Source organism: Stigmatopora argus, chromosome 2 (assembly GCF_051989625.1).
Source record: "Stigmatopora argus isolate UIUO_Sarg chromosome 2, RoL_Sarg_1.0, whole genome shotgun sequence".
Lineage (NCBI taxonomy): Eukaryota > Metazoa > Chordata > Actinopteri > Syngnathiformes > Syngnathidae > Stigmatopora > Stigmatopora argus.
In genome coordinates this window covers 15563010-15577657 of record NC_135388.1, presented here as the reverse complement: position 1 = coordinate 15577657, position 14648 = coordinate 15563010, and the positions used below count along the sequence as shown (strand labels likewise).

Below are 14648 nucleotides of genomic sequence, written 5' to 3'. Positions count from 1 at the left end.
TTTATATAGGCTACTTAATGTGTTTTGTTTTTATAGGAGAACAACTACATTTAAGTGGTATGAGTCACACAATAACTAAAATAGTAATTAAGTTTGAATCTTAAAAGTTCTGAATAAGACTGAGATCTGTCATTAAAAACCATTCCACAAATGAAGCAACAAGCATGCACTCACTATATATTTCATATTAGTTTCAAATATAAAGCTACTATTGGTAAATTTTGATCACTTTTGATTATCATAATCAAAACATAAACACACAATACATTTAGAATGAAAGTTAAATTTTAATATGAAATTTTAACTCATACACACTGAATATGTCTGTCTTGAGTTCTGCATTGTGTTTCCGTTATAAAGTCTGTTAACAATCCGGTTTTATTTTGAATGACCACTATCTCTAAAATCACCACTTTAAGTTTTTTTTAACTACTAATTAACACAACGCTGAAAATCAAATTTTATTTGTAGATATAAAAAAAATGAATCCTTCAACTGAACTGTCTTTTTTTGATTTTGATTTTTACAGGAGCTGAAAATGGCTGTGCCAGTCCTAATTTTAACATTAGTGTTAGTCCCCCTCTTCAGTGACTCACTGGCATGCCCATCAGTTTGCACTTGCTCTGTGAAATTTGGACATAATTTTGCAGATTGCTCCTACAGAGACTTGGACGAAATCCCAATTACTTTTCCTCCTGATATTAATATTTTAGGTATGTCAGCAAACAAGATCAGTTTGACTCGACGAGGCATTTTTAAAAATACCACCCAGATGATGTCACTATGGATGGCCTATAATGAAATTGTTTTTATTGCTCCCGGAAGCCTCTCGCCCATGGTTCTACTGCGTAATTTGGACATCAGCCATAATAAAATATCTGACTTTCCATGGGGGGATCTGCAGAGTCTCCCAGAGCTGCAGATGCTAAAATTGAACCACAACGAGTTGATCAGTCTGCCCAGAGATGCCTTTGTTGGTCTAAAAAATCTGCGTTCTCTTCGTCTTAACAATAACAAGTTTTCAACTGTTGCTGAGGGGACATTTGATGGTTTGATTTCTCTGTCCCATTTACAAATCTTCAACAATCCTTTTGAGTGCACTTGTTACATCGACTGGTTCAGAGATTGGCTCTCAACTACTAGTGTCTCCATCCCGGAAGAGAAGTTTATTAATTGCGCTACTCCGAAGACACTTCAAGGGGAACTGATAGTGAACTTACCCGAGTCAAAATGCACCAACCCAAATGTCTCAATATGGACTGTGCCAAATATTGACTTTACAACTTTGTACGTGGGTGACACTTTGATTATAAATTGTGAATTTGAAGGAAACCCAAAGCCATTGGTCACATGGACTATTCGCAGTCTAGCACAAGAACTAAACCAGTCTTTTACAGAGGATGACTTGGCCGAGTTAAACGACACATCCTTATTGTCAAAATACTCGGTCCAAATCTTTAATAACGGAACCCTTCTCATCTCACACCTGATCACTAAAGTCAGTGGTGACTACAGCTGCTCCGCCTCAAACGAATTTGGAACTGCAGCGGACTCGATTTCTTTCAAAGTGTGGCCTTTAACCGAAAAACAAATTGCAATGGATGTGATCACAACATCTCCATACAATGGGACGCAACAAAGAGTCAAATCACTCTCTATAACTAAAACTTCAGATTTTGAATCTGTATCCAACCCTTACTTGCTCAATACAGAGATCAACCCCCAATCTTTTGAAGATCCTTCTAAATGTGGAATTAGAACAAAAAAATTACACATCTCCAATGTGGTCTTAAATGAGAGCTCGGCTGATAAAAATCATTACATGTTTGACTTTGGCGTCATTTCCCTTTGGGTATCCGAAACAGAGGCAACCATACGGCTCAATCCTCTCCTTATGCCCAAATACAGGCGGGTAAACCGGACTGCCTCTATTCTTGCATCGTTGGAAAGCCCTCACAATGTCACTGAAAACAACTATGAGGAAATCACGACACAAGGACTGTACCTGTGTGTTACCACTGCTCACAATCCCTCACCTGTACTGTGGTCTCAGGTTAAAGAGGGTCTCAGTACTTACGTACTCAGTGGTTTGCGAGCTGGTACCAATTATTCCCTGTGTTTGACTTACAAGGAGGAAGACTGTGAGGTGCAAGTGCTCTTCACCACCAAAAGGAAGGTGCCTAATCTCATCATCATCATCTCAGTCAGTATCTGCCTTCTGACTGTATCCACCGTGCCTCTTCTGGGAGCCATGTGCTTCCACTTGGTGTACAAATACCATAGCAAGACATACAAGCTGATCTTAAAAGCCAAAAACCAGTACCAAATGGATTTAGAGAGAGACCGGGCCACCAACATCAATATCACAATACTGACAGACTCGCAAAGGAATATGAGTATCGGTCAATTGAATGAAGATGTTGCTACGAAGAGTCTGGATGGAGAGAAGGAGGATGATACGGAAGAAAGCGTTGCGACCGAGACTGTCACATTGTCTCAATCGAGAGACAATCTGGATGATTGCGAAATTGAATCAGACTACAGTGATAGGCTTTCTTTAGGGGCCGAAGCTGTGAGTATCAATAACTAACAATACCAGTAAACAGTCGCGTATGCTATTTTATAAAGTGCACTTTGGAAAATACAATACGATGCTTCATGTTGTGCCATTGATGTCAAATGTGTTGCGGCGTGTTGTATTATGTGAATTTTCTCAAGTCTTGAAGAGAAATAATGTGTATTTAAGAAATATTTCTTATAATCATACGCAGTATTCTCTTCGATGAGGGTCCAAGATAGTCGTTAATTTACCACGCAACTAATGAACTAGATGATTGGGCAATGTTTAATGAATGTACCCAATTGTACTGCAGGTAGTGTGGTGGGGGGGGACAGATTTAAAGCTACTGCAGCTGTTGTTGCTTAGTGCCAAAGTCATTAAGACTGTCCTCTAATATTGCTTAGTGATACACAGCAAAGTGATCGATATTGTGTTATCATAAATGTTGAGAATTGCGAACATGTGCCAAGAACCTGTAAAAAAGTACAGTATAAAATAACTATGTGCTCCAAGTAATTTTATTGTGGTGCCTGATAGTCTGCTGTGGCACCCCAGCTGTGTATTCTATATGTGGCTTAAAATATATGCAGTGTTGTCTTCATTTTAGACAGCATTGTGTTTGACCAAAAATAGAGAGAACAGCTCAAAATCATTCTGAAAGCTATTCAATGATACAACACTTTTTGATGGGATAAAACCAATGTTTCTTATGTAAAACTAAGAGAGACAGAGGAATTATGAAATGTAGTGTAACCGCTCTCTTCCCAATGAACATGTCCTAGAAATTGTTTAACTTCATGCAATATAGATGTGAAGCCGTAATAAGAAACATTGTTAATAATTCGGTCACGGAAAAACAAACCAAATCAACCCTTTTTTGTTTTGTCAACTTAAGACTTTGAGATTGTTTTGAACACAACCGTAATAGAGGTATTTGATGACTGTAACATAACAGAACTGTGTTGTTACTAGGTGATACCAAATCTAACTACTGTAATATGTCGGCCATGTGCTATTAAAAATATAAACTTGGTTTGTGGGTGTCAAATTCTATACAAGCAAAATTAATACAATCCATCACATTCTGTCGCTGTTTACCAATACCTTGGGATTGGCAAAAAATAAGTATACATGTATTCCATTAACATGTCATGTCTAATGTTACACATTTATATATATATATATATATATATATATATATATACATATTTATATATACATATATATATATATATATATATATACATTTATACATACATATATATATATATATACATATATATATATATATATATATACATTTATACATTTATATATATATATATATATATATATATATATATATATATATATATATATATATATATATATATATATATATATATATATATATATATCATCAGTCATCAATCATCAGGAATCAGTCCACACCAAAATGTATTTTTGTTGTTGTTCAAACTTTGCTTTTTCATGTATTTGATTTAAGGCAACTGTTTTTACCACATCTGCATGGTGCAAGTAAGTACCGCATATTTCAGAGAAGCAAGCGCTACTTTTTTCCTCTCTGTTGAACCCAGTGGCTTATTGTCCAGTGCGGCTTTATATGGATTTTTACAGGCTAACGAACAGCATGTCATTTGCAGTTAAAAAAAACTGTATTTTTCAGATCATATGAGACTTTGTTTTAAGTACTTTTATTCTATGGTATATTATTGTCATTTAAAGTTGGATTTACTGCCTTCATTATTCTTTTACTCGATTCCCAAAATCTTTACAACTGTATATGCTGCAGCTCCATTAAAAAACTAATAAGAAAAAGCGGATCCTTGCTTAGTATAGGTTATTGAAGGCCTTTCAAACTCCCTCCCTCATCAAAGGCTGAACAAGGGCTTATTCCATTTCAAGGCATTGTATCTTTTGTGTAAATAATGTAAAACCCAAAGGTTTACTGCACTTTCAATCTGTTTGTTTCAACCTAAAGCGTTCTGTGGAACTGGAGCTTGACCTCATTTATCCAGTTGTCATGCTGCTATTGATCATTCCTGATCAAATGCTCTTTGTGCATGTCAATATGGAACAACAGGGGGTCTGTGGACTTCCGACCTTTTGGCTGACTGTCAGTCGCACAAAGGCCAACTGACACCTGTATATTATAAACTATAGAAGGATAGGCTTACTCAGTAGGCTGAAAATGTTGCAACTAAAGCCAGGCTGTCTGATGAATCATCAAAAAAGAGACCCAGAAAAAAGGTGAATTTTTATTTTGTTATCATAACTCAATAAAACTAACTTCAGAGCTGATAAACAAATCTGTTGAACTTAAGAAATGGGTTATTAGAAGCTTAGATGCTGAAGAGAGAGATGTGTATAACTCTGGATTTCAAATATATCATACATATGAGTGAATCACAAACATTCTATTGTGAAGATGTACAGAAAAAAACCAGACAGTGGTACCCCTAATTACAAATGCCTCTAAATATGACATTTTCTGGTTGTGAAACTTATTAATATGCAAATATTTGTTCCAATATATGAAAACATGATCCAAGTTATGAAATCCCCTAAAATGTAAATACATTTTCTGGATCTGTCATTTTATTTTGAAATTGCACAATAGTTTTGTGCATTCACGCAAAATGTAATGAATTCTCTTGAAGAATATTGCCAAATTGCTGTAAAGATCGGATTTCAAATTTCAACTACTTTATCTTGCTTCTCACCTGGCTGATTAGGCTCAATGGATGATGCTTTCGCTACTTCTCTCTTGGCGCTCATTTGCTTGCTTCTTTTCGGGCTGCCGTTCAAGATGCTCTCCAAACTTGGCGTTGTCTGAAAGTGCTTCCTAGAGCCTAAAAGGGAGGAGTTGTTGACCAGTGTGTACACCAGCTGCCAACGATAGCGAATCCTGCGACTGCTGGTCGATCTGCTCTTGGAGTTTTCTTGAATCCCTGCAATTTTGAAGAGTCTACAATTAGGGTAAAATCTCTTTATTTTGAGTGCCAAAAGGTCTATGAACACACTCAAGGCTGTACTGTATCTGGAAAAAAAATTGCGGTGCTTAAATGATCAAGGGTGTAACAGAAAATTATCCAATTTCACTTGGTTGTAAGAAAAAATATTTATAATAATGTACCTCAATGATCTTTGCCATCTACATATAGATTACAAGATAATTACAAGATTTAGAGGCCAGAATCTACATAATTAAGATTTCCATCCAATAAAATTCAACATTTTTACTGGGTGGTTGTGGCGCGGGATTTGGTGAAAGATGCGTCTTGCCTGACTCTAGGTTTTTATACGCTTATCTAAAAGGCAGCCTAAAATGTATAATGCATAATTACCATTATGTTACAGTTGAATTATGCAGTGTCTCAAACAAAAATAAAATAAATAGCAAGTAGGACAAATGATTGCATAAATGTATTGGATGTCTAAGAATGTCATATAGTGACAGAAACATACTTTTTTTTGAATATATATTTTTTCTATTGAGCGCAAGTGTGTGTACCTTCTTCCGCATCACTAATTTTTTGGCCCACACGCCCACCTTCGACCATTAAATCCAGCAGCAACCCACAGAAAGCTTTCATCACTGGGTGTGCTTGGCTCACCTCCACCTTCAGAAAGTGTGTGTAGTAGTGGTATGCTGAGGAGGGCCAAAAGTCACAATGGCAATGATTTGTGCCCCTACTTCAAAAAGATTTCATTTGATTTCATCAATACTTTTTGAATGTCTCTCAATCAAACTGAAAGAACTAAAAAAAATTATATTCTGCAAGGTTGGATAATATACATGTAAGCCAGCATATGGCAAAAAATCAATTATGCAACAAAAGAAAAGACCAACTTAACAAATGTAACCTTTAGTGAACCACATTGCATAAAATATCCAACAATAATAGGAAGTCTGGAAGCCAAAAAGAATTGGACTATTTATACCTGGGTCATAGACTTCTGCAGTGCGATGCAAAAGACTGATGTCCACCCGCCCAAGATGCACAATATTGAACAGCGCAGTAATAACCATTCTCCATATGGCTACTATCAGTCCCACCACGGTATTAATGAGAAACAGCAGATACGTTAAAAGGAACAAACTCTCCCTGGAAATCCAAGAAAAAAGTTCAATTTAGAACATTTCAAATATAATCAATTTCCAGTGATCATGAATTTTTAGGTACTTTGGCATCAAGTATATATATCATATTCAGCATGAGGAATCCTTTAAACTCAAATACTTATGCCCTACCTGTTATTCAAGTCTCTGGTGCCAGCGTCTTTTTTGACAAAAGCAAACTTGGCAGCAACATGCTGGAGCACTGTGATCAGGATGACTGAAACCCATGCCGGCCTGATGGATTGCACATAAGTAAAAAACCTGTTAAATGTTGAATCATTCTGACAAAGATTCAAGTCAATGGATGTTTGCTGACTCACCAAGCCTTTCCAGCAATCTCAAAGACCATTAAATTACGTCCGTAAAAGATGGGGATGATGATAAGGAAGACCAAGAACAGGAAGCAAATGAAAAACACAACCGTTTGGATCACCATACCTGCCGAGATATTGCATGAAAAAAATGATTTGTGTGTTTTTTCTTGTAGTGTGTTGCAGTGAGATTAGATTAGATTAGATTAAAATTATTTCATCCCGTTTTCGTGAAATTTCTAGGCTGCAGTAGCAAGACCGACACAAGACACACAAGACATTGTAGACCTAGGTAAGAAACTGGAGGTTTTACACCACTCTAAACTACTGGCTGGTGCTTTGTGTGCCAGAGAACAACTAATGAATAAAAATCAGTTTATAAATAAATGAACTAGATTGATGCTGTTGAATTTTGATACATAATCAGTGTTAGCAGTCATAATGTGCTGACAAACAAAAAAATTATAGAGTATGTTTTGGGCTCACAAAGCACGGACAAATAGACTTCAGGATAGTTTTTTTTTCCCACAGCCATCAGGACTCTGAACTTGAGCTAGCACGACACACAATCCCTTCTGTGCAATAAATTCCAGGTGTGCAATAACAATGTGCAATATCTTAGAAATCTGTGCAATATTTTAGAATCTGTGCAATATTTCAGAATCTGTGCAATATTTTAGAATTCTGTGCAATATTTTAGAACTCACCTAGCCGGGATGTGACTTTTTATACTTTTATACTACTATTTATGTTTTTTCTAACTGGGAAAACACACTTTGAAAAGCTTGGAGTAGCATCACCAATTTCGTTATACGCAGTTGTGTATGATGACAATAAAGGCTTTTGATTTGATTTGATTTGATTTGATAAAGTGATCAAATGCCTGACCTAAATTGGCTAATGATGCTATGGGGAGAGATTGAGTCCTGTTTGCTCCAACTGGACCTCATACTTATAAGTGCATGATATAATAATGCCAATTATTTTGGAGTTTACCTAGACAAATGATGGCTGCTTGATATCCAGTCAAGCCCATCCAACAGACAACACCAGATCTAGATGGATGAAGGCTCTTCTTACTGTTGTAAAGGTTATAAATTTCTCCTTTGTAAAGCCCCCTTAGGTTTGACCTGAAACACAGAACCCAGAGAAATTGTGAAAAAGGTCATTTTCCAATACATATAGTAACAATACATCCATGTTCTACAGCAAGGGTCTCCAAGCTATTCCACAAATGGCTTCTGTAGGTTCAGGTTTTGTTGCCACTAATCCAGTTCAATTGATTACACTTTTAATATACAAGATTGGTGAAAATGTATCCTCTTCATCCGATGAAATGAAAACCTGCACCCACTGCGACCCATCAGGACCAGTTCCGACACCCTTGCTCTGCTTCAACCTCCGTTATATTAACAACTATGGACAGTTTACCATGGTTCCTAATAAGGCCAGCCTGTGTAATCTGGAACACAGAAGCTGAGTATCTTTTAAAAACTTATGCATGTATGTATTGAATTGAATTAAATGCTTTTATTGTCATTATACAAGTATAATGAGATTTAAAGCTTTCACCACATAGTGCACAAATAACAGCAGACGGAAAAATAAATCAATAATGTAGAAACATACCGTATTTTCCAGACTACAAGAATGCAATACTAGCTTGAAAAAACTAGGATTTCATTACCTGTGAAGTACCATGGTCCTGATGAGCATTAGCAGGCTGACCACACAAGACAGGGTCATTGCACAGAGGTAGCAGACTAAAAACATTGCAAAAAACAAACTCATTTTAGTATCGAGACAAATCACAGTACAGGAGAGTTTCAATAAAAAATAGTGATAAACCTTCCACCAGCCAAGTGTAAAAAGTGACGATTTGGACCACCTCCATTCTGTCATCAGAAAGGACAATCCCAAATCCCAGTAAGAGGAAGGCAATATTCTCATCAATACCAGCACGCACTATATGGAGTGTTGGGATGACCAGTACAACTAATAAAAGTGCTGTCTAAAAGGAAAATAATAGATAAAGGTAAACACGTATTATTTCAATTATCATTTTTCCTGTGCTTTGTTCATCCACATGAGTACAAAGGATTATATTAAAATTTCTACTCTTCAAGTACATTGTAAAAAAAAATGCTATGTTCAAATATGAAATACCACTTACATGGTAGATTGCCACCAAAGCCACAAATACTGATACGGCCAGCTTTAGTGGAAAACAAAACACTGAGACAAAAAGAAACAATAAATAAATATTGAATTAAAAGCCAAGAGGAGCTGAGAATAAAAATGACACGGTATGTTTGATATGTATTTCAAAATGCCCACACCTTTATCTGGAATATAAATGTAACTTTTAGGCACTTGAAGTAGTCTCTCCATCAGTGTGGCTTTTTCAGGCAATGTGGACCTGCATTTTTTAAAGAGAAACGCCGAGTAACAAATCACTAAAATTGTATTCAGCAGCTCAGAAATGTAAAGGTAAATAACAGACAAAATGACTAGTCGTCCAGGCCTTTGAAAACATACATTCCCATTAATTGAGCAGATGTCATCAGATTTATTGTAATTATGTTGACTAAAATACATAACAAGCAAATGGTTTGTAGCCACCTAACTGCAGAAGACTTCTTCAGAAGTGACTTCACATAGTCGCTGTAGTAACTGCTGTCAAGGTCCTGGGAGAGAAATAAATAAGAGTAGTAAGATGTACTTCTTCAATTTACAGCCGTTATACAGCATAATTGCCTAAACTCTTTTTCCTCAAAATGAGTCCGACCACCAACTGCTCACAAACACTATGGTTGAGAAAAAAACAACATTTGCATTCATGTTTAGTGCATGTGATTAGGAATAACCATCACACTTGATGTATTCTGTAATCTGTGTAAAGGTATTTCCATTCACTATGCTCACAAAAAGCTCCTTACTGTAATCATGAATGCTATGCTTGCCATTTTTTTCACTTCCAGCCTGCTTATTGGACAAAGAGACCATTGAAAAACACTTCTCACCTCTTCAGTTTTTGTTCCTCTAAAGAACAACAAAGGAAACTGGATACAAAGATACGCGAGGCAGGATAGCTGAGGCAAACTTGCAAGCAAAGAGTAGAACTTATACAGCTGTGAAAAGAAAGGGGTAATGTGTACAGGTCAGTTATCTACTCAACATAGAGAGGGGAGAATGTTTCTTTTCAAACGCTCAATGCATTACCTCCGGAGTCTTCGGACAGTCCAATTTCTGCCACAGCTGGACACCAAAATGAGTGAGGGACAATAAAGTGCCAAACACATAACCAGCTTTAAGTTGCAAAGTGCTACAAAGCATCAGAGGGTAGTAGAGAAGTGGATAGTAGAATATGGCGATGATCTTCATGAGCTCTAAACAAACATGGGAATCAGAACGATAAAACATTTGTTGAAAATCATTCAAAAAATCAAAACCATCTGATTATTTTGGGAAAATAAAGACTCACTATTTAGTTTTCGGTAACTAAACAATTGTTCATAGCATTTACAGAATATCTGTGGAGTGGAAAGAGAGCAACTGCACTTTTTCAATTCAATTTTCCATTCAGTCTTGGTGTAATGGTCATGAATCCTATCCAAATTGTTTATACAGTGAATATCAATCCACTTTATTTCGATGTTATTCGCTCATTACTGTGGTGGCATCTACAGTGCAGTGGTCTGTTGGTGATGCGGGAGCACGGAGAGGGACAGGAACAGGCTGAATAAGCTGGTCAGGAGGGCCAGCTCTGTTCTGGGCTGTCCTTTGGACTCTGTGGAGGAAGTGGGAGAGCGGAGGATGCTGACCAGGATGATGTCCATCATGGACAGCACCTCCCACCCCCTGCATGAGTCTGTGGAGTCCCTCCGAAGCTCTTTTAGCAATAGCCTGCGGCACCCTCATTGCAGGAAGGAGCGCTTCCGCAAATCCTTCCTTCCATCAGCTGTCAGGCTCTTTAACAAAAAAATGTTAAGACCTACCGTATGCATGCATGTACATCTATGTGTATGTATGTATATATGTGCTTATATATAAGTATGTATATATATACATATATATATATATATATATATATATATATATATATATATATATATATATATATATATATATATATACATATACATATACATATATATACATACATATATATGTATATATATATATACTATATATGTATATATATATATTTCACCAACACGCTTATTTTTGCTGTGATGGCAGTTTTCAGTTCCTCAATTGTTTGTGGAAACAATTGAGGAACTGAAAACTGCCATCACAGCAAAAATAAGAGCCATCCCGAAAGAGGAGTTTGTAAAAGTGATTGACAACTTTGTCAGACGAGTACAGGTTTGCTTGCAACGGAATGGTGGACATTTGGAACACATCTTGGGAAAGCCATAAATTGACTAAAAATTGACAGAAATAGCTGAAACTCTGGTGAATGGTCTTCCATAAACTGAATAATGTGTGGTTGTAATTTGAAATAAATAGCTTTTTAATCAAAGTCACAATTGAAATTTTCATGGGTACGCATCTTTTTGGGTCATATATGTGCTTATATATAAGTATGTATATATACATAGATATACATACATATATATGTATATATATATATATATATATATATATATATATATATATATATATATATATATACTATATATGCATATATATATATTTCAGCAACACGCTTATTTATTTATATATTTATTCATGGATTTATTTATTAACTTACTTATTACCTATCTATTTATGTCTAAAATGCCTTTCCATTTCTGCATCCTCACACTCTTGCTACTGTGACAACGAAATTTCCTGAATACGGGATGAATAAAGTTATCCAATCCAATCCAATCATTAAGCTTGAACCCTATTTGACTCAAAACAAGATCCATGGTGGTTGCATCCTGAAATTGTTGCTAGTAAACTGCAAGTCATGTCTCAAGTGGCATAAATGACCTTTGAGTTCAGGTGATGTGTCTTTGGAGAAAGGCAGGGGATCTGGTGCTAGCACCAGCACAGCCAGCCTGCTGAACACAAGTCCAAACACAGCCATCACCACACCCTTTCTCTGTGTCTGATCCAGGAAATTGGTCGGACTATGAGATCACACAGAGGCATCGACAGTCAAACAAACTTAGAATCACATGTCAAACACTAATTGACTGGAGAACTCACCTAAAGATGCTGGAGGATCCTCTTGCAAATCCTTGGCATAGTTTATTTCTCCTGCTGAGAGCTGCCAGAATTAACGTGACCACCAACTGGAGGGATCAAAAGAAGACGTCTGTTCAACACATTTGACATCTGCCAAGACGTATTCAAAAATTATTATTGCTTCTGATTTGATATTTCTAATACACTTTTTTTATTTGCTTCGTTTGGTTTCAATCTCTTGTTTGCTCAATAACAAAAATTAACTATTTTTTTTAGTAACTTAGAGAAAATAATTATTTTACTTTACACTTTAAGCCTTTATTTGGCAAGTGGCGATTTTTGCTCACTAAATTTTAATGTAAATATTAGAAATTGTATTATTTCTAAACAGTATTCATAATTATTGTGTATTATAAAATTATAAATCAAATTATATAGAAAATTTAATAGGAGTTAAAATGAATAACAACTGTAATTACAGAATACACTCATTACGCCCTCAAGTAGCACACTAAAGTTTTTGTTCTTTTGGTTGAAAAACTAAATTTGCTGGTCAAAACCATGCTATGAAATCAATGAACAAAATTAAGATGCTTTCACAATACACTAAAATGTTCATTAGCAGTCCCAAACCGTGCAAAGTTCAAAAATCCACTGCTTGCAAAGAAAAAATTTCCTACTCCAACCAGAATATCTAATCCTTCCAATTCTCAACAGTAGAACTGTGAGAAACAGACAAACAAGTGTAACAGCAACCCCATCCTGATCAATCTTGTTATGGTTTCGACTCAGTTGTTAACTGACGCCATCAAAGGACAAAGTTTTACGACAACAAATGTATCAAATGTGTCCTTGTCTAATTTCTGTAACATTGTTCTTTAAGCGTGTACTTGTACATGTGTAGAATTATAACAAATTTATCAAATTTGTCCTTATCTAAGTTCTGAAACATTGTTCTTCAAGCGTGTGCTTGTACGTGTAGAATTATGCAAGTGTAGAAGGGTCACAAGCAAGAGTGAAGTGCTCATATAGGATGTAATTATAGTTTTTTTGAATTATAGATTGATTATTCTCATTACATCAGTACTGTTTTTAATAGATTTTTAGGTATAATAATCAATAATAATTGGACATAGGCTTTGTCATCATCATTTACTTGACAAAAGTCTAATTGTCATCATACCCAGCTGCGTATACATCGGTATCTACTTGACCTGAGTATTTAAATAAAAAACAGATGTGTGTTTTTCTATTAGTCAATATAGATCTGGGAGCTTTTTTCCAACCTCTGCAGATTTTTACACAAGGTGAAACGGTCAATTCCAGACGAACCTTTGGGTGTCATATAGATCAACATAAAGAAATGTAAACAATGTGGAATTCAAGATGGCGGACAAGCGCTAGTATTCCCCATCCAAGGCCATTTTTAGAGCGATGTTGGATGTCAAGAAGGATTCTGTGTTTGTGCCAGCCCAAGTAACAGCTGCTGGCATTAAAGCTTAAATAGAATATACACAGGTAAGGTATAATATTTCAGCTGTTATAATCGAATCATTTGTTGCTAATCAGGTTATCAACAACTAGTTTCTGCATGTTTGCTATGTTGTTTTTCATTTCAACACATTTCCTTCAGTTTGTACTTACAGATATAGAAATCATGCATGTGTGAAAGATGGTGTCACTTGCTGTTGGGTCACAAGGTAAGATAATTCTGCAGAAGAAATAAACGGTAAAGAGAAACTGTTGTTTTCGGACTATATTACAACACAATTAAAACGAAGCAACCAATGCTTCCCCTTATTTTAAAAATCAAAGCTTAAGGGCGATACTCACTCTTTGGGAGGCTTTGTTGGCTCTGGATTGTTGGAGTACCAGTCAGGATAATCATAATAGGAATATTCAGAAGGTTCAGGTTCATCATTGCTGTTATTCATTATTCCTACTGAGTGAAAACTGACAAACGCCACAATACAAAAAAGTCTTCTGACCCTATTCTGCCTTCAAGTCAGGTAACGGTGTCCAGCTTTTCTGGTGCTGATGCGGTGGTGGGGCCAAACTGCGCCATGCATTCCAGTAAGTGTTAAGAATTAAACACTGGATTAACTGCTGCACAAGGAGGTGGAGGTGAAAGAACATTTTGACCTCAGGTAAACTCTGATACCCAGTTAACATTGAGGGAGAACTTTGATTTTTCTTTTGCTGTTTATCGCTTCCATGTAATTTAGAACATTTTTTATTATAATAGGATATTACATTTTGCCAATTTGTGGTTGATTGGCGCCAGATTGATTAGCGCGTCAGCCTCACACTTCGGGGGCCTGGGTTCAAATCCAGGTCGGTTCACCTGTGTGGAGTTTGCATGGGTGGGTTTCCTCCGGGTACTCCGGTTTGCTCCCAAACTCCAAAGACATGGCTAGACACTCTAAATTGCCCCCAGGTATGAGTGTGAGCGTGAATGGTTGTCTGTCTCCTCGTG

General features: G+C 36.3%; 2 protein-coding genes across 6 annotated transcripts in view; one reads left to right on the top strand and one right to left on the bottom strand.

Annotated features, from left to right (window-relative positions):
* LOC144090669 (immunoglobulin superfamily containing leucine-rich repeat protein 2-like) overlaps positions 1-3695 on the top strand; it is a 51827-nt gene extending 48132 nt beyond the window's left edge. For all 4 annotated transcript variants that reach the window (XM_077622382.1, XM_077622406.1, XM_077622399.1 and 1 more), the window contains one exon: positions 530-3695. In XM_077622382.1, the coding sequence (XP_077478508.1) occupies positions 539-2590 (2052 nt within the window). In that variant the 5' untranslated portion in view covers positions 530-538 and the 3' untranslated portion in view covers positions 2591-3695. The remainder of the gene's footprint in view (positions 1-529) is intronic.
* Positions 3696-4908: 1213 nt separating this feature from the next.
* Positions 4909-14250, bottom strand: LOC144065783 (receptor for retinol uptake stra6-like). 2 transcript variants are annotated; one of them, XM_077588901.1, is made up of 17 exons: positions 14006-14250; positions 13817-13883; positions 12194-12279; positions 11975-12114; positions 10217-10383; positions 10018-10125; positions 9617-9681; positions 9334-9413; positions 9168-9229; positions 8843-9005; positions 8682-8757; positions 7991-8124; positions 7004-7121; positions 6816-6917; positions 6506-6669; positions 6075-6212; positions 4909-5511 (listed from the first exon to the last, which is right to left on the bottom strand). In XM_077588901.1, the coding sequence occupies exons 1-17, from the start codon at positions 14104-14106 to the stop codon at positions 5252-5254; spliced, it is 2031 nt and encodes a 676-aa protein (XP_077445027.1). In that variant the 5' UTR covers positions 14107-14250; the 3' UTR covers positions 4909-5251. The 2 variants fall into 2 exon arrangements, with proteins under 2 accessions (XP_077445027.1, XP_077445037.1); XM_077588911.1 differs by lacking the exon at positions 6075-6212.
* Between the last annotated feature and the right edge of the window lie 398 nt (positions 14251-14648).